The sequence below is a fragment of the Eleutherodactylus coqui genome, chromosome 4, assembly GCF_035609145.1.
Source record: "Eleutherodactylus coqui strain aEleCoq1 chromosome 4, aEleCoq1.hap1, whole genome shotgun sequence".
Lineage (NCBI taxonomy): Eukaryota > Metazoa > Chordata > Amphibia > Anura > Eleutherodactylidae > Eleutherodactylus > Eleutherodactylus coqui.
This window is the reverse complement of record NC_089840.1, coordinates 36,947,963-36,968,655: the sequence shown is the minus strand read 5'-3', so window position 1 is coordinate 36,968,655 and position 20,693 is coordinate 36,947,963. Positions and strand designations below refer to the sequence as shown.

The window sequence follows — 20,693 nt, the reverse complement described above, 5'->3', positions numbered from 1 at the left end:
GAAGGCCCCTAGAGACGCATTACTGGAATGCATGCCTCTATTGAAATCGGCGACGGGCTTCCTGGCAGACACATCTGCCGAATCCATGAGACTGGCGGCTAGGAGTGCCGCATTATCTAATATGGCCAGGCGGGCAGTCTGGCTGAAGACGTGGAAGGCAGACACGGCATCTAAAGGGAGGCTATGTAATATTCCCTTCCATGGCCGGTACATCTTTGGCGCAGACCTAGAGGAGATCCTTAAAAGAGCTACGGATAAAACCCACAGCTTTCCGGACCAAGCGAGGACTGGGTTCTCTCACAAGCGCCAGCCATCCTTCAGGCCATATCGGGGCAAAGGGAAGACGGGACGCTGGTCCTACCCCAAAGGCGGCAGGGGTAAGACTAAAACAACCCCTACCCCCATAGAAGAGTGCCAGGTGGGGGGTAGACTACTGAAATTTTCCCGAGAATGGCAGGGGGTTACAGACAACCCGTGGGTCTTGCAACTCATAGCTCAGGGGTACAGAATAGAGTTCTTCACCCGACCCCCCAATGTCTTCAGAATCACCCCCACACAATCCCCAACCCTGCAGGATATCTTTAAAGACGAAATCTCGAAGCTGCTGCAAATGGGGGCGATAGTCCGGGTGCCCACAGTAGAGCAGCGCCAGGGATTCTACTCGCCTCTCTTCCTGATCAGAAAGCCAAATGGTTATTTCAGGATGATTCTTAACCTGAAGGGCCTGAATACATTTATTGCCTACAAAAGATTTAAAATGGAGACCGTCAGGTCAGCGGTAACGCTGATCAAAAGGGGGGACTCCATGAGTACCGTCGACCTAAAGGACGCGTACTATCACGTCCCAGTCCTGCCGGAGCATCACCAATATTTAAGGTTCGCCATCAAGATAGGGAACAGGGTGCGTCACTTTCAGTTCCGGTGCCTACCCTTTGGCATTTCCACGGCTCCCAGAATATTTTCTAAAATAGTGGCAGAGATGGTGGCTCATCTCCATCTGGCGGGTATAAATATCATCCCGTACCTGGACGACTTCCTAGTGGTTGCTTCCTCACCCAGGGTCCTCAGGGACGATACTAGCAGAGTCATCTCCCTTTTCCAGAGTTTGGGGTGGATAGTCAACTTCCCCAAATCTAGCCTTCTCCCCGAGACACGGAAGACCTTCCTGGGGGTACAGATAGACTCAGTGTCACAGACTTTGTCTTTACCCCCACCCAGACAGGAGAGTCTTAGACTGGCAGCGCAGGAGGGCGGCCAGAGAAGGCAAATCGTAATTAGGGATGCAATGAGGCTCCTGGGCCTCATGACCTCCTGTATCGGCATTATCCCTTCGGCCCAGGCGCACTCTAGGACACTACAGAGATCCATCCTGGGTAACTGGGATGGGGCATCCACCTCTCTGGACAGGAGAATGCCCATGTCTCCAGCTGTCTTAAGGTCCCTCCGCTGGTGGCGGTCATCTGACATCCTTGAAGCAGAGTCCCCATGGGTGGCAGAACCCTTCATCCCCGTAGTAACAGATGCAAGCCAGTCTGGCTGGGGAGCGCAAGTAGGGCAGTGCCTACTCCAGGGCGAATGGGGGCCGACGTTGCGTGCCCAGTCATCGAACTTCAGAGAACTTAGGGCCATCTGGGAAGCACTTCACAGAACCCAAGACATCTTAAAGAAGAAACATGTAAAAATCTTCTGTGATAATATGACTGCAGTTTCACTTATTCGCCACCAGGGAGGCACCAGAAACCTTCACCTGCTGAGACTAACAGCGCGGATCTTCCGATGGGCCGAGACCACAGTACAATCCCTAACAGCGGTCCATCTCAAAGGGTCCCAGAACCAGACAGCCGACTTCCTAAGTCGAAGACGCCTGGACCCCGGGGAATGGTCCCTGAACCAGGAGGAGTTTCATCATATTACGGAAACCTGGGGCAGTCCACAGGTGGACTTGTTCGCGACCAGCAAGAACTCAAAATGCCCAGCCTACTTTTCCCTAGATCCAAGGGACAGGGCCGAGGGGTTAGACGCCTTCTCCCAGAGGTGGGACTTCAGTCTGGCTTATGCCTTCCCACCCATACCCCTGATCCCGAGAGTTCTTCGGAAGGTTCAGCAGAGCAACATTACGCTGATCCTGATCGCCCCACACTGGGAAAAAAGGGCATGGTTTCCGGTACTTCTAAAGCTCGCCATCACGGAGCCAATCCGCCTGCCATCCAGGAAGGACCTTCTAGTGCAGGGCCCAGTTTCGTGCCCCAACTCAGAAAGGCTGAACCTAGCGGTCTGGATATTGAGGAACAGACGCTAATAAGGCAAGGTTTATCCTCCAGAGTCATCGCGACATTACGCCAGTCCCGAAAGCCCGTGACTTCAGCGATCTATAATAAGATCTGGAAAAGATTCTCCTCCTGGAGAGGGCTGGAAGTCTCCAATCTCGATACTTCGGTGGCGGAGATTTTGGATTTCCTCCAGGATGGTCTAGACAGAAACCTGAGACCGGGAACCCTGAGGGTACAGGTATCAGCGTTCTCGGCCATTCTAGATGAACCCCTGGCGGAACATAGATTGATCCGAAGGTTTTTAAAAGCGGCGGAAAGAATTAGACCAATTAGCCGTAGTACGGTCCCCCCATGGGACCTAAACTTAGTCCTCCAAAGTCTGTGCAAAAGCCCCTTTGAGCCTATTGATCAGGTACCAATTAGGTTCCTCACATTTAAAACGGTATTTCTGGTAGCTATTACTACAGCGAGACGCGTAAGTGAACTCCAGGCCCTATCCTGCAAAACACCCTACCTACTAGTCCAGGATGATAGGGTCATATTAAAAACAGACCCCTTCTTTCTCCCCAAGGTAGCCTCAAAATTCCATAGGCAGCAAGAAATTATTCTTCCCTCCTTCTGCCAAAATCCCCAGAATGATAGGGAAAGAGACTACCATAGCCTGGATGTAAGGAGGGCCATTTTATGCTACCTAGAGCAGACCTCATCTTTCAGGAAGGCTGATTGTCTTTTTGTCCAATTCCAGGGGCCGGGCAGAGGAAGAGCGGCTTCTAGAAGATCCATTAGCCGCTGGATAAAATCCACCATCCAGCAGGCCTACTCTTCCGGCAACAGTGCTATTCCTGAAGGACTCAAGGCCCATTCAACCAGGGCAGTATCCTGCTCCTGGGCAGAGAGGGCCATGGCGACGCCGGATCAAATTTGTAAGGCAGCCACATGGTCCAACCTGCATACCTTCACAAAACACTACAGTCTGAATACGGACCTCTCCTCCGATCTCTCTTTCGGGAGAAAGGTCCTGCAAGCAGTGGTCCCTCCCTAAGAGTTAATTTGGTATACTCCATGTCTGCCGTCAGGATGACGCCGGGAAAGGGGAGTAATTTCTTACCGAAAATTCCTTTTTCCCGAGTCATCCTGACGGCACGTATTTCCCTCCCTAAAAATTCACACGGTGGTACCTACGTCTGTGTGGGCGCGAGCCAGTAGCCCAGGGGCTCCTATATTGGACATTTTTCTTTGTTTATGCGGAAAATTCGTGCATATTTCCTTTGTTTAATCCGGGTAAGCTACCCTCTGATTGTTTATGTTCAAAATAGAACTAACCATGTTAATTTTGTTTCGGAGCAATAAAAATCTTCCTTGGTTAACCACGACATGTCCATGTAAGTAATTTAGAAGACACTGGTGAATGGGAGGCAGGAGGAGCCTTTTGAAGTCTCTTGCTTCCTGTCCCTACAAGGTCAAGGTGCAACCTCCATGTCTGCCGTCAGGATGACTCGGGAAAAAGGAATTTTCGGTAAGAAATTACTCCCCTTCTTGGCTATTTTCAGGATAAATCATCAGTAGTTGATCGGCTGGGGTTCGCCGCTTGGGAACCTTAAAGGGGTTGTCCCGCGGCAGCAAGTGGGGGTATACACTTCTGTATGGCCATATTAATGCACTTTGTAATGTACATTGTGCATTAATTATGAGCCATACAGAAGTTATACACTTACCTGCTCCGTTGCTGGCGTCCTCGTCTCCATGGTGCCGTCTAACGCTGTCTTCTCCTTCCATTTAGACGCGCTTGCGCTGTGCGGTCTTCTGCTGTGTTCAATGGAGCTGCTCCGGCGCGCTCGCGCCGCTGAGGTCTTCTGCGGACGCCAGCAACGGAGCAGGTAAGTGTATAACTTCTGTATGGCTCATATTTAATGCACGATGTATATTACAAAGTGCATTAATATGGCCATACAGAAGTGTATACCCCCACTTGCTGCCACGAGACAACCCCTTTTAAGCAACAATTATTTGGGCAGCCAGTGTCCCCGACGACTGTGTAGTGGCAGACGCTGGTAATTGCAGGCGCAGCTCCCATTGATTTTCATGAGTATAGGTAATCAATAGTTATTTTAATTCTAGGTTTTCCTATTTTTTTTATTTGTACTTTTTCTGACAATTTTCCCTCCAGGGTTTTCTGGATGTGATCGCTATGAGGTCTGTGACATGATTGGATCTGGCAGGGGAGCACAGCCTCCGCCATAACTGGCTTCTCATATAGCAGCACCTTCCTGGATACACTGCCCTTAATATATCGCATGATACCGCTGTACCAAGTTCCCTACGGGGCATTTTGCATATCCAGGGTGCCGAAAATCATACTGCAGGGTTTGCCAAAAACCACTGCTTTCAATGGGACCGGCAGCAAAGCAATGGGATCGCATGCTGCACTTCTGTCACAGCTGTGGCAGAAGTCCGCGGCATTCTCCATATCTTTTCAATGGGGCTAGCACTGCTGCCGCTGGCCCCATTGAAAAGACTGGCGATATCCCGGCGTCATCCTGTGGTTTTTTTTTCTCACACTGCGAGACGAGAATTTTCACTTGCTCTCGCAGCGCAGTGGAGAAAAAAACGCCAGTGGGTGTCAGCCCTTAGGATCTTCGGGCGTCCTGTGATTCCTCGGACTGTCACCATGTGTCCTGTGGCTGCGTTTCTCTTCAGTCCTTTTAGTCTGGTTGATTTTCAGAAATCCTCACACCCCTCATCATTTTGGGGTGTCAATACTTTTGCTTCTCCACTTCTTTATGGTCTCCATCATCTAAGGATTCCTGATGATAGAAAACTTCTTGGGTTCTGTGATCTCGTCCCACTCAGTACTTCTCCGGTTCCCAGGCTTGATGAGGACGAGCGGCGCCAACGCTCATGGATTCATTTCAGGATTAAGCCTGAGCTGCTTATCTGTGTTCAGGATGATTGGATTATCATCAAAGGCAGGAGGCCGTATATCTGCATGTAATTAACCGCTGGATGCTCAACTGGAAGCCGCGCCGCATTAGGTGGCGATAATACCGTATATCATCTCATCATTGGGTATCGATCTTCAGAGGACCGGAGCGTTAATGAGTCATCAGCCACTGTAATATGAAGATCTGCATCCTCTGTAGTTTAATTACAGGATGAGGGGATCGTTTATAGCTGATATTTAATTACTTAATCTCTCAGCATCCAGAATAAAATCGCAGCTTGACTTTTCACAACATTTTACAAGTTGAGTAACTTGTACTCCAGTCACTTCCAGAGCTGCGTTCAACATCTTGCTGGTAGCCCACCAGTCTAACTCTAACCCACTGTCAGTCATGTGACCTAAAAGTGGTTTAACTGTGAATTCCCACAATGCACTGCTCTCCGGTAACAAGAAACCAGATTTGTGGCTGCAGTTCTGGATGTGATTGGAGAAGAAGACGAGTAAAGCAGAAGAAATATAATTCCACTCCGGACACAACTTGGCTAATCACACATGACTTCGGTGTGGTTTTTGGGGGTCCCTGTGTAAACAGCTCGTTCTTGTCTTGTAGGTCGCTTGCTGGTTACTGGACCCAAGCTCCAAGGAGCGAACGCTTCACAACATGGTGGCCAACTTCCTCCCACAAGAGCTCCCACTACTGGATGGAATAAGTAGTGGCCAGGGAGTGCAGAGCCTCGGTCTCAGCACTAGTAGTGACCAGTCCGGGCGTTACCGAGCCGCCATTGAGTCGGTCCTCGTCTTCAACGTCATGAACACATTACATGGATTATTGGAGAAGGAGAATCTGCGAGGTAAGATAACGAGCGCTACGACTGCGGGAGGCGGGACTGTGCGCCATCATTGTTTCTTCTCTGTTCTTTAGGGGTCTTCAGCAGGGTGGAGATGCCCACACACTACTGCCTGGCATTGCTGGAGCTGAATGGCATTGGCTTCAGCATGGAGGAATGTGAGCGACAGAAACACATCATGCAAGCCAAGCTGAATGAGATCGAGGCCCAGGCTTACCAGCTGGCCGGGCACAGCTTCTCGCTCACCAGCCCCGATGATGTCGCCCAGGTGCAGAGATATATATAATTTGTACTGATATTGATTTACATTAAGTCTTATCCTTGAGTTACATTCAGAGCTGCACTCACAATTCTGCAATTATTTAATGTCTCGTGCTCTGCTTGTAAAGCAGAGCTGCAGTCACAGTTATTCTATTCTATCATATCCTATTTTCCAATCACCTCCACAGTTACATTCACAATTCTGCTATTCTACACTGACATGCCAAAAGTCATGGGACAAGAACTAATATTGTGTAGGACCCCCTCTAGCCCTGGCAAAATGTAGGAACTCAACATGGCATTGATTCGACAAGTAGATGGAAGACATCTGGAGGGATGTTGAGCCATCTGGATAGCCCCCACAGCTATTTGGTATTTGAGGTAAAGGATCTTGGATACGAGTGGACCGCTCTACCTCATCCCATAAATGCTCGATTGGCTCATGTTGGGCGACTGTGCAGCCACACCATTCATAGGAACACCCCAAAATGCTCCCTAAACCAATTTTAGACAACTTAGGCCTAATGGCACGGTACATTATCCATTCCATCATTTTGGGGGTACATAAAGTCAATGAAGAGCTGTAAATGGTCACCGAGCAGTGAGACGTAGTGGGCATCGGTCAATGACATGTTTAGGCGGACCCAACCCATGCCATGAAAACCCCATACCAGTATAGAATCACCACCAGCCTGCACAGCGCCTTGCTGACATCTGGGGTCCATGGCTTCATGGGATCTGCACCACACATGAACCCTACCATCAACCCAAAACAATTGGTAAAATGACTCGTCGGACCCTGTCACATACTGCCAGTCCTCTAGGGTCCATGTAGTGACCTGACAGCCCAGGGGAGGCGCTGTGCCTGGCGTCATGGTAACAGAGGCATCTGGTGAGTCTTCTGCTCCCACATCCCATGGAAGCTAAAGAACTGACCTGCGGTATACGTGTGGGGGGGGGGGGGGTCTCCTGCAGTGAATGTGGGGGGGATTTCTGACATTCACTTGTTTTTTCGTACGGACAACTCTAGCTGGACACCGCTTGTCGCCATCATTAAGCACCCGTGGGCGGCCACTGCGCCATTCATGGTGGGTGGTAATGCCTTCTACAATGTATTCCCGGTATACAAGTGACACTGTGGATGGAGGAATAGTAAACAACGGTGTCATGTACTGTATGACTTCCGATAATTTACATCGCCTCGCCATGAGCGCGCTGGCCGGTGTTCAACCTCACTCACAAAAGAACACCTTACAACTTATACAGGTACTCCCAAGCCGCCCCCCGAGGTTACGCCATTTCATAATCAATTTACATACTGCTATCCCATGACTTTTGCCATGTCAGTGTATATTTTATCCTCCAGCCACATCCAGAGCTGCACTCGCTGTTCGACTATTATATAATGTTTTACTCTCCAGTCACATTGAGAGCTGCTTTCACAATTGTGCTTTTAATGCACGTGCTGCAGACCCCCCCCCTTGCCATCTCCCATTCAGTTTTTGCATAGGGCATGCTGTGCTGCAGTGCGTTGAGAGAAATATAGTGTTTACACCCAGATCTGTACAGTGTTCTGACATAGAAACAATTCCATCTCCCACAATGCACTGCAGTAATGCTGAGTGCATTATGAGTTCGTGGCTAAAATACCAAGTCATCAAAATTACGACTGCAGCTTTGGATGTATGTGGAGTATAAGACCAGCGGTGAGCGCCGTACATCACTGTCCCTAATGTCATTCTGGTTTGTTCCTCATGTCTGCTGTTAGGTTCTGTTTATTGAACTTAAACTGCCCCCCAATGGCGATGTGAAGGCTCTGGGGAACAAGAAGACTTTGGGGTACACCAGGAGGCCAGTGCTGAACGGGAACCGAGTCCGACTCAGCAAGCAGTTCAGCACCACAAAGGTACCGTCCTCGTCTCCTCGGTTCTTGGGTCTCATCCCGAGCTGCGCCGAATGTCTCCAGCAGGGATTTTTTCTGATTTTTTTTCTTTTCAGAGTGTTTTGGAGAAGTTGAAGCCGCTGCATCCTCTGCCGGGCCTGATCCTAGAGTGGAAGCGGGTCACTAATGCCATGACCAAGGTGGTGTACCCGCTGCAGCGGGAGAAGAGCTTCTGCCAGTACCTGGGCATGGAGCGGATCTACCCAGTGTCCCAAACTCACACCGCCACAGGTATGATGGTGACTGTTCTGTGGTGCTGCTCCCTTCCTTGACCCTTTTGAAGAGGTTGTCCCACTGCTACAAAGGAGAAAAGTCGGCTCCTTAAAAACACTCATTTTATTAAAAGAAAAATCAGTAAAATTACAAATGGTAGGTACCGTGAGCGTAGACCGGGTGTTACACAGTACTCGCTATTTGTAATTTTAGGGAATAAAAGAAGTGCTTTTAAGGAGCCAGCTTTTCTCCTTTTTTTGCTATTTAAGCCGGTCAGCCTGAGCATCTGAAAACCTTCAAGCTAAACTGGGGTAAATACTATCTACTAACCAGATGAAGATAACCTTGTGTTATGTATTTTGGAATTTGTCCCACTTCTAGCTGTTTTGCTACAGGAAGCAGACAGCGCCGTACATTCCGCAGTGGCCCGGGTTGGTACTGCAGGCTGAGTCCTACTGAAGTGAATGGGACTCAGCCTGCAGTACCAACCCAGGCCACTGCGGAATGTTTGCTTCCTGCAGCAAAACAGCTAGCAGTGGCACAAGCCATTTAATCTGCTCCTTGGCATCTTCTTTTCCACCCAAGCCACGATCTATTGTCCTACAGGGTCACTCCACCATTGCTGCTTTCCAGCAGTTCAGCATTTCACATCTTATTTGTAATAGTGGGCGACTATGGAAACACTGCAGGGGGTCTGAATATTTATGTCCATACAAAGTGTTCTAAGATTCTGTTTGCACTTTGTCATTATGGGGTATTGAGTGCAGAACGATGGGGGAAAACTATATAATATATATATGTGTGTGTGTATGTAATATAATGTATGTGTATATATAATATAGTTTTCTTTTTTCTTTTATTTCTTTTTAATCTGCACAAGGCCACAATATGACAAAATGTAAAAAAGTGAAAGGGTTTGAAGACCTTCCGTCCCCGCTGTATATTCATTATGGAGTACTGAGGAGTTGGCGATCTCTCCTCTACCTGGTGCTTCCTAGTATAGAATGCAAGGCATCTAATGGAGATCTGATGAACGGGGGCTGCAGCATTGGTGGTGGGTAGAGTTGAGCGAACATACTCTGCCGAGCATTAGCGTACTCGATGGTACTCGTTACTCGAACAAGCATCAAGCTGTGCTCAATCCCACCCCAGTTTTTGTCCCCCCCCGCTGTGACGTGCCTCTTTTGGCCTCTCCCCTCCTTGCTGCATCATTGACAAATTTTTTGGCTGGCTGGCGAGAGAGCGAGCTCTCGAATTTTACGAAAAGCTGGACTCAAATAACGCGGACTCCAGCATTTGGGCGCTTGCTCATCTCTAGTGGTGGGAAAAGCTGGGGAGACTATGAAGAAACACTGACGTGGGGGGCAGCGATGGAGAGAAGTCGGGGGGCAGCAGCGGGGAACAGGTGTAATCTCTTTGTGATGGTTTTGGATCTTGATGTTCTAGGCAGAGTAAGCTTCACTGAGCCGAATATCCAGAACGTACCGAAAGATTTTGAGATTGAAATGCCGCGACTGGTTGGAGAGAGCCCCCCGTCCCAGGCAGCGAGCGCGTCCATCTACTCCAAGCAGCGGTAAATAACAATCCTCATCATTCATACAGACAATGACACTTCTTTATAACTCCGGTGGTACAGAGATCGTGGCCCGGTCATCATGTAACCAATAGTTATAGAGGCTGAAAACCCACCCTGACCTAACCCTGCTCATACAGCTGAAGGATTGTTACAATGTGTCTGGAGGCCCAAACAAGACCATCAACTGAGTCACCAAGACTCGTCAAGGAGGATTTTCATCTCCTGGTTGTCGGCAATAAATGTTTCCATTCGCTGATGGCAAGCATTGATGTTGAAAAAGACAAGGAACTGAAATGGACGGTATATTAGAAACTGGCAGAACTTTCCACTCTACAGTAATACAACTTTAACCCCTTTCCGTCCTTAGAAGGGGTTGACGTGAAATGACTAGAGATGAGCGAACGTACTCGGTAAGGGGGATTTCGAGAAGTCACAGTGGTATGAGAATCTATATGTAATTTTTGAAACCCTTCACAGATATAGATAAAAATTAATAACGTTTATTAAATTATTTAAAAGACATTGGTTTACACTGACAAAAAACAACACACAAATCAAGACGGAACAGGGAAAAAAAACCAAAAGAGAGTACCTTGGTTCGGAGTTAGATGGGGAATTCGACACCTCAATAGTACATAGAGGTAAGTATATTCATCCCTTATAGTCTATATAGGAATAGTCCATAGGTATTGGCACAGACAAGTTTTGTCCAAGGGTAGATGGTGTAGAGCACGTCAAGTCTAGATATATGAATCGTGCTGGGATGTATTCAGACAAAGTGTGTATAAACCCTTAGATAATTGCTGCCAGGACACCTATATAATCATATAATGAATCCCCAATGCTATAAGCTCTGATTACCTTATTCTTCAAAAATATGACGGTCCACCGAGGACTTATAAATTGACATTTTGGCATTGTCCAATGGGATTATCCATAGTTATTTATTTACCAGGCACCTATATCTGCGACTTCTGACAAATTTTTTTTTAAAAAATTCTGTATCCATGTAATTCAATTGGATTTACACCTGACTGAACTGAGCGGTGATGGAACTAGCGATTGTCTATCAATCGTTCACTTACATCTATCGCTCCTCCCATGGCTATGAGGCACGTCACAGTCATACAGCGCTACCCAATTGCTAGGGTCAGCGGCAATGACGTGGTCACACAGCACGTGATGCGTTTCAGCTTGGAGCGCGGAAGTGTTTACACCACAGCACCATCCGCATACAGGACTCCAGCTGACATAACGTAGTCACGTAGCGTGCGATGCGTTCCATTTTGGAACGCTGAAACCACATCAACCACGTCTGACCACGCCCACGATGACGCGGCACGCTATACACGTCACCACGCTGTGCCTTGGGGCGCTTCACTAACGTGATGACGCAGTGATACATCGCGCCGAGCGTTCCAGCGTGGAACGCGGAAGTAACAGTACCAACGGCGCCGTTATCGATCGACGAGCGCTGGTAGCGATCAGCTGTGGCGATTTTGTAGCTCCGCACACTGGAAGCCAGCCTTGGGTATAGGGATGCTGTATAGGGGGGGCGATACTGGTAGCAAACTTGGCAAGGTATATCAATGTGTAAGGGACCGCCTCCCGATGACCCGGATAGGCCATTTAATCTTTACCCCTCCCACCTAGAGGAGGAGTTACTCCTTTAAAACCCCTGTCATTAGCCTCAACACTTCATAGCCGGCCGCTCACCATCAGAGCCGCAGGCACTATCTCTTGCTCTCCTCACTCTGACCACACACCCGAGCCCCATCTGACTGTGGATGGGACTACCTCTAGGGGTGTTGTTGTCTCCTTATTCAGGCTTTCTCTGTATATGCTCTGTCGGGATTTAAAGGGGTTGTCCCGCGCCGAAACGGGTTTTTTTTTTTTTTAAACCCCCCCCCCCCCCCGTTCGGCGCGAGACAACCCCGATGCAGGGGTTAAAAAAACCACCCGCACAGCGCTTACCTGAATCCCGGCGGTCCGGCGTCTTCATACTCACCTGCTGAAGATGGCCGCCGGGATCCTCTGTCTTCATGGACCGCAGGGCTTCTGTGCGGTCCATTGCCGATTCCAGCCTCCTGATTGGCTGGAATCGGCACGTGACGGGGCGGAGCTACACGGAGCCCCATTCAGAAAAGAAGAAGACCCGGACTGCGCAAGCGCGGCTAATTTGGCCATCGGAGGGCGAAAATTAGTCGGCACCATGGGAACGAGGACGCTAGCAACGGAGCAGGTAAGTATAAAACTTTTTATAACTTCTGTATGGCTCATAATTAATGCACAATGTACATTACAAAGTGCATTAATATGGCCATGCAGAAGTGTATAGACCCACTTGCTGCCTCGGGACAACCCCTTTAACCCTGGAAGTTGCCATTTGGGTATATCCTTTCCATCCTTTTAAGCCTTACAGAGCAACCACTGAGTGATATATGGAGTACTTACTCCGGCTGTTTAGAGACTGACATACAGCCATATCACTACTAGATCAGTGTAATTGGGGTATTACCCCCCCTTTTTTCTAAACATTACAGAGCTACTATAGAGTGATAAATGGAGCATCTGCTCCGGCTGTCCAAGAATTGACATACAGCCTTATCACTGATATCTTAGGCGCTAAGAATTAACCTGTAGGGGATTTGCTTACGCAACCCCGTACAGGCTTAATGGCAGATTTGAGCACTTAGCCAAAATATACCCTCTTAAAGCAGACTCACAATAGAGATTGTTTACACGGACACAATCTCTTGTGTAGTAACTGCCACATATTAAGGGCTACTTGGCTCCAACCTATCTCACTAATCACTAATGACTGATCTTTCAATAGTACCGACAGCTATATTCTAACACCAGTCGGTCTGACAGTCAATGTGGATACGCGATTTAGCGCCTAGTGAGAGCACGAGAAACAATCTACAACCGTATTTCACGGTATTTTTCAATTAAGGAACGGGTGGTTAAACTATAAATCCACCAAAAAAAAAACTTTCTACTTAGATACTGGTTTCTTCACCTACCCTGGTGTTGATTGGTCTACAGTTCTTCACCTACCTTGGTGCTGACTGGTCCACAGCAAAAAGGACTATATATGAATTGACGGTATACGTACCTTTCGCTCCTGAGGAACTATCCAAAAAATCGGATAGGGAAACGCGTCGAGCCTACTTTTGAGCATGAACATATTCTCTTAACAGTATTACATGGCATGACAGCAAGCTGTGAGCTTGTAGACTCCTACTTGCCGCATGCCGGGCCAATTTTGGCCTCATACTGGTAGATTTAATACTACCAAGGTACAAAGAGCTTGTTTCCGCGGGTTTTGGTTAACATCTAAAAACACTATAACCAGACCCAGAAAACAATAACTCTATTTACGAACAATTATTGTGGTATCATTGGGGATTCATTATATGATTATATAGGTGTCCTGGCAGCAATTATCTAAGGGTTTATACACACTTTGTCTGAATACATCCCAGCACGATTCATATATCTAGACTTGACGTGCTCTACACCATCTACCCTTGGACAAAACTTGTCTGTGCCAATACCTATGGACTATTCCTATATAGACTATAAGGGATGAATATACTTACCTCTATGTACTATTGAGGTGTCGAATTCCCCATCTAACTCCGAACCAGGGTACTCTCTTTTGGTTTTTTTTCCCTGTTCCGTCTTGATTTGTGTGTTGTTTTTTGTCAGTGTAAACCAATGTCTTTTAAATAATTTAATAAACGTTATTAATTTTTATCTATATCTGTGAAGGGTAAGGGGGATTTCGCAATCGAGCACCGCGATTTTCGAGTACTTCACTACTCGGGTGAAAAGTACTCGGGGGCGCTGTGGGTGAGCGGGGGGTTGCAGAGGGGAGTGGGGGGGAGAGGGAGAGAGAGAGGGCTCCCCCCTGTTCCCCGCTGCTACCCCCCGCTCCGCCGCGCCTCCCCCTGCCCCCGGCACACCCGAGTAGTGAAGTACTCGAAAATCGCAGTGCTCGATTGAGAAATCGCCCTTACCGAGTACGTTTGCTCATCTCTAGAAATGACCTATATACACATCACCTGAGCCATCCTCAGCTGCAGCCAGCTGTGACTGACCGCAGGTCTTCCATTGCAATAGCGGGGATTGGTGAGAATACCAATCCTTGGTGTTAAGCCCTTAAATTCTGCGATCAATGATGATTTGAGCATGTAGGAGGTTAGCAGGGTTTCTGACCTATGTGTGATATATCTGCTGTGTCCTGAGAGGGTCGAGGAGATTATTTGGTCTCACGGAGTTATGGTTTCAGGGGTAAAAAGATCCTTCCGAGGACTCTGGTGCCGGTAGAACAGATCCCGCAGGAGAAGGGAATGTCGTTTTTTGTCAGCATGAGGCACGCCTTCATCCCATTTGCAGGTAATTGACTGTTCTGCTTCAGTTGACCCTATAAATGCCCGTACTGAGGGAGGAATACACGGATCAGGGGGAGGAATACACGGATCAGGGGGAGGAATACACGGATCGGGGGAGGGCTGTCTCTCGCTAATAGGAGTTCATACTTGGTGTTGCGCTCTCCCCGGCAGGAGGATTGATCTTGGCGGCAGATTACTCTCAGCTGGAGCTGCGGATCCTCGCTCACTTATCTCGGGATCGCCGACTCATCCAGGTATTGAATGGTGGCTCCGATGTCTTCAGGAGCATTGCGGCCGAGTGGAAGATGATTCAGCTGGATGCTGTGACAGACAGTATGCGGCAACAAGCCAAACAGGTGACAACACAAACTGCGGAGGGGGACAGACTGGAGTCTGGAGGGTCACACGCCGATTATATCATATTTATATGTCTTCCTGCACTGATGAAATGAGGTGTTCAGGGTCTTGGGAAACACTCAAGAATGTGCAACCTACTCCTCATAAATCAAGGAACATTTTAATGCATTTGTGATACACTGACATGCCAAAAGTCATGGGACACCATGTAGGATACCTTCTAGCCTAGTCGAGTGCAGCAACTCAACGTGACATTGATTCCACAAGTTGATTGAAGATGTCTAGAGGGATGTTGAGCCATCTGGATAGACGGCCACAGCTGATATTTATAGGTGCCGGATATCGGATGTGTAATGTTGGGTGAACGTGCAGTCACAGCATTCATAGGAACTCACTAGAATGATCCTTAAATCATTTCTGGACAACTTGAGCCCAATAGCATGGTGGTGTTATTATCCTGCTGGAATATACCATCATTGTGGGGTACATGATGTCCATGAAGGGCTGCAAATAGTCACAAAGCCGTGAGACATATCATTGACTGATGTCTGCTGTGGGTAGGTGGACCAGTGGACCCAACCCATGCCGGAAGAACACACCCCACACCAGCATGTACGGTGCCTTGTTGACAACTGGGGTCCATGGCTTCATTAATCACGAACCCTATCAGCCCAAAACCATTGGTACCGTGACCTATTGGACAACGCCACGTTGTCAGTCCTCTAGGGTCCAGGTAACAACCTGAGGAGCCCAGGTGCTTCGCTGTGTTTGGTGTCGCGGTGATAGCAGAGGTGCTTTAATGGGTCTTCTGTTCCTATATCCCATGGAAGCTAAAGAACACTGAACTGACCGGCGGGATGTATACGTGTGTGGAGTCTCCATTGAATGTGGATGTGATTTCTGCCAGAGTCAACCATTCTACTCAGACTCTGCTGGTCACCATCATTAAGCACCTGCGGGCGGCCATTGTGGGTCTTAATGCCTTCTATGACGTATTCCCGGTACACAGGTTACTCTGTGGATCGAAGAATGTTAAATGCCTGCATAACTTCAGAAATGGAATGTCCCATCCATCTGGCGCCCGCTATCCTGTTTCCTTCTAAATCCAATAATTCACGTCTCCTTGCCATGAGCTCGCTGGCAATGTTCAGCCTCACTCACAAGATAACACCTCACAACTAATACAGGTGTGGGCTCTGCACAAGCCATCCGCTGCGGTAACCCCACTTCGTAATCCATTTCTATACTGCTATCCCATGACTTCTGGCACATCAGTGTATGAGTCGCCTTCTAACTCTTCAGGGTTTGTTACAATGTATCTGTGAACAATCTCCTATGAACTAAGTGCATCAGCAGCACAGATCTATGTCCCGTCTACTCCGATACAATATAACAAACAGTTTTACAGTCTCCGATGTTAACAATTAACTGACAGCAAGCAGTGACTTAGCGTTCCATTTCCTTGCCATTTTCAAAGTCTATTAGAGGGTAGCGCTCCAGTCCTAAGAAGAGAGGACAGAACACAGTGTGACTAAATGGGCATATTTTATGTTCCATCACTATATCGCTTCTTGGATTGTTGCCGATTTCTCGTGTCGTTCTTTTAGATTTGTTATGGAATAATTTATGGAATGGGGGCAAAATCCCTGGCGGAGCAGATGGGCGTAGAGGAAGAAGATGCAGCCTGTTACATAGAATCCTTCAAGGCCCGATACACAGGTGAGACAGAGATAAGTGCTGACTTCCAGCTATTCCGCTGCTCACATTCCCGCCTCTGTTATATGAGATTTAGAGCGACCCTCTGGGCTTGGACAAACGGAGATGGCCGCCCCGCTTCCCTGACTACCTGATAGACTACTGATGCATGTTAATGTACAAAGACACTGCTTGCTGCTCTGACTGGCCATGACTGCTCATGGGGGCAGCACTGGCCAATCAAAGAAGGTGTATAGTGGCTTAGACTAATGATGCATACTAATATACACAATGTGCATAAAGTAGTCAGAGCGGCTGGTGCGGCCATCTTTGTTTGTCCAGGCTCGGAGGGTCACTTTGGTGGCAAATTCAGCATAAAACGTCTTTTTGGCTTTAATTTTAATAATTGCTTTTCTAAGTTCCCTGAGATAAGCGACATCGTGTGGGTCCAGCAGCCACTTCTCTTTCTGTCCCAACTAAGACCAAGCCCAATGTGCGCATACATGGAGGGGGCAGAGAGCTGAGCGCTCCTCTCTGAGGCCACTATTGATTGTTAGAAGCTGTAGTTCTAGTCTTCCTATTTCCAGGCATTCAGCAGTTTCTGAAGGAGACTGTGAAGAATTGTGCTGCCAATGGCTTTGTACAGACCATCCTGGGCCGCCGCCGCTACCTTCCAGCCATTAAGGACACGAATCACCACGCAAAGGCTCATGTGAGTGCATCGTACATACTGTAGCTCTTGTACTTGTCCATTACAACAGGCCAGTGCTAAACACAACGGGAACACAAAGCCCGGACCTATCCTGGCTGTTACCTGCATGTACACATTGTAACAAACTGCTGCGAGAAGTATTGGGTCTTGATGGGTTTTCAAACTCTAAAGTAGATTCTCGTTCACAGACAGCAAGCAGAAATCTTAAAACTGGCAATGAATTCCAAAAAAACTATGGGAGAAATGTTATTAAGACTGGCATTTCAAAACCTGACCTTAAAAATATTCCCGCCAGCGCCCGATGCGCCTGATAGATGAAGAGAGACAGAGGGCTCATTGTACGTTAGGCGCATCGCCGCTCCTACGCAGAAATGTACGACAGATCCGATCTGCATTCATTTCTGGTATCATTTAATGAATTATGCTTAAATATGTTGGTCTGGGGCAGCCACCCCCTCGCAACAAGCCATGCATTTTAAGAAATTGGCTGATGGTGGTGCAGACAGCAAGGAGTTGCAATTTTTTGTGCAAATCCTCAGAAAAAAAAAATTGTGATTTTTAAAGCGCTAGAAACTGGCAAAAAATGTTCCCCTGTGTCTATTAGAAAGCGTCGGGACCTTTCACTCTTGGCCATTCATTCAGTCATTAAAAAGCAGGGAGTAATGTGTAAATCTGTGCCATTGTAGTGATGGGTAACGGGTGTAACCTCTTTATTCCTTTTGTCAGGCTGAGCGCCAGGCTGTAAACACCACCGTGCAGGGATCAGCGGCTGACATCGTCAAAACTGCAACCGTGAATATCCAGAGACGCTTGGAGGAGGCCTTCGCCTCTGCGCCCATGTCCCATGGACACCGGCTGCTCTCGCGGCTGACAGGTGTGTGGTCAAGGGGCCCCTGAGCTGTACCAGGGTGCGGATAATGAACATCCCGGCCCTCAGAACTCCCTATCCTCATACATAATGAGAGTGATGTTGATCACAATGGTGGAAATGTGTGTGAAATCTGGAGAGGAAGGAGCGGTGAAGGATGAAAGTAATGGCCCCCCTCTACTGGGTGCATCATATATGTTATAACACTGGCCCACGGTGTGTATGTGAGAGTCTCATCTCCATTATATCCAGCCTCACTCCTCTTGATCAATGATCAAGCGTGGGAGCAGCGATGTGGCCTGTGAAGCCTTCGCCTTACTAGTATGATAACAGTATGCAGCCACACTGCTAGTCAGCCTAAGAAAAGTAACCTAAGATAACGCCAAACAAGCAATTTCCCCCAATAGTCCCATGTAAAAGCGGGATCCAACAGAGTACTACACAAGAAATCGCTCATTAGTCACTTCTTTTCAGCTCACTGAAACAAAGCGACTAATGAGCGAGCAACTTCTCTCTCATTGTAAACAGGCAGTTGTGCTCTATGAACGACTGCCTGTTCACTGTAAATGGAGGCGGGTGGAAGAGATCTCCGGCGCTCCACCTCCATTCACTAAACGACTATCACTCCTGTGGGAAAGCAAGGAGCAGCGGTCGGCCCATGGAAAGTACTCGTGTTGTTGCATTTAATGGGTTAAACCCCGGAAACTGTCCACTATTTGTAGATCACCTTGGTGGAGCATGCTTGTGGTTGAGGGTTGCTGCATGGAGGGGTCACGTCATCTGCCGTGGGGTCGCTACGTGTTGTATGTTTGCACAGATGCAATAGGTAGAGCAACTCCTGAGGTTTTCATCACTGGAATCAACCAGAAGTATTGATCACCCCAGAAACCACATGATGAGAATTACAGAGATTATTTTATATTCATGTCATTCATAGTCGCCTCTCTGAGTGAGATTTCTAGCTCTGCTCGTCCTGAGCTTTCTAGTTTATAAATAAAACACCAGAGCTACAGTGAAGACTGACACATAGGGTAATAGAGACATAGGGGGTTATTTACTATTGAAAATACAATAGTTTTCTGGTGCAAATTACGACAGAAAACCGTCTTGCGTGCTTGTGCCACATTTATCATGTGATATTAGACACTTTTGGTCAGTTTTTCCGAATTATCAGAATTGTGCCAAAAGTTTGTTGCACTTTTTGGTGTAAACTAAGCCAATGAATAGCTGGTCTAAACGTGGACTAGACAGTCTAAAGTGCGATAGATTTATCATTCAGTGCTAAACTGGCGCATTTGAAGACTGTCTAGTCTAAGTTTTATACAGTATTCGTAAATAACCCCATTGGCAGTGAATTTATACTAATGATGGCTGTTACTGGTCGTCACCCATCACTGACCATACAAACAAAAGGGGAATAATGAGGGTGATCGGCCTAGATTTTGATGGTATTTTAATTTGTTCTCTACATTTAGGACAATCGGTCAGAAAAGCGAATCCTTTACCTCCAAGACGGGGAGCGTTCTTCATTCTGCAACTGCACGACGAGCTGCTGTATGAGGTGGCCGAGGACGATCTGATCCAGGTATTACTGCACTACATGCCTCCCCAATTCCGTATGACCCCTGACTATTGCTGATGATGACTATGTTGCCATTTTTTAGTTCTGATCTATGTACTGTACCAGTGATTTGGCAGCCTTTATGGGGTCACATGACTGTAGCTTAGCAGATATTTTGGATGGGGAGATGGTAAATAAGTATATTCGTGACTGTCCCACATGCAGAGAATCTGAAATACACCTAACACAGAATCCATTGTTGTAAACAAGTCCCGGATTATCAGATGGGGAGTGAGATATCATATATTCCCCTAATAAGTACAAGAACCTGATTTCCATAGCGATCAGTCCACATCAGCACTGTTAAAGTGACCCTGCAGTTGCGGGATATAATTCTGTCCTGGATTCTGAGGTATATTACTTTTACTCTTCTTCTGTCCGTCCGATATGCCAGTTCTGATCCTGGTTTTCAGTTGTCCAAGATGGCCGATACAATTTTTTATCTTACTGATGCACACTGTGCGCTGCTCTCTCATTGGCCAAAAGTGATCACGTAAGTAGCACCAGAAAGCAGTAGAGTGCATTGGTAGTCTTCACACGACCCACACATTCTGGGGATGAGGTAGCCTGACGATTCTATTGGCCATCTTGGACGGCTGAAACAGGACTTGGACCCGGAAGATTGGATGGAAGACAGAGAAGAACAAGTGAAGGTAACATACCCCTCGCCCTCCGGTCCTGGGACGGGCTTCTGTCCCAAAAGTGGAAGGCCATTTTTAAATCTGCTTCTGGCATTCAGATGCTGGATTATGTTTTCAGAGATGCACCACAGCGCAAATAACTATGCAGAAAAAACACCTTCTAAACGGATTCTGCCACAAGGTTCATGGCGTTCAGAGGCGAGTCGTGCCGACCTCTACCCGCCCACAGCATGTGTAAAGGAGAGAGCTGTCAGTCTGCATGCTGCAGGTGGGTAGAAGCCGGCACTGCCCGCCTCTGTTACCCGGAGTTCAGCTGTGCGTCAAACGTCATGAACCTGGTGGCAGAAT

General features: G+C 47.7%; 1 protein-coding gene across 1 annotated transcript in view; it reads left to right on the top strand.

Moving 5' to 3' along the window:
• POLQ (DNA polymerase theta) overlaps positions 1-20,693 on the top strand; it is a 37,923-nt gene that overhangs the window by 16,579 nt on the left and 651 nt on the right. The window contains exons 15-25 of the mRNA XM_066599263.1: positions 5,822-6,062; positions 6,134-6,327; positions 8,089-8,226; positions 8,319-8,493; positions 9,922-10,048; positions 14,349-14,455; positions 14,623-14,807; positions 16,416-16,527; positions 17,091-17,215; positions 17,942-18,089; positions 19,559-19,668. Of these exons, the coding sequence (XP_066455360.1) occupies positions 5,822-6,062; positions 6,134-6,327; positions 8,089-8,226; positions 8,319-8,493; positions 9,922-10,048; positions 14,349-14,455; positions 14,623-14,807; positions 16,416-16,527; positions 17,091-17,215; positions 17,942-18,089; positions 19,559-19,668 (1,662 nt within the window). The remainder of the gene's footprint in view (positions 1-5,821; positions 6,063-6,133; positions 6,328-8,088; positions 8,227-8,318; positions 8,494-9,921; positions 10,049-14,348; positions 14,456-14,622; positions 14,808-16,415; positions 16,528-17,090; positions 17,216-17,941; positions 18,090-19,558; positions 19,669-20,693) is intronic.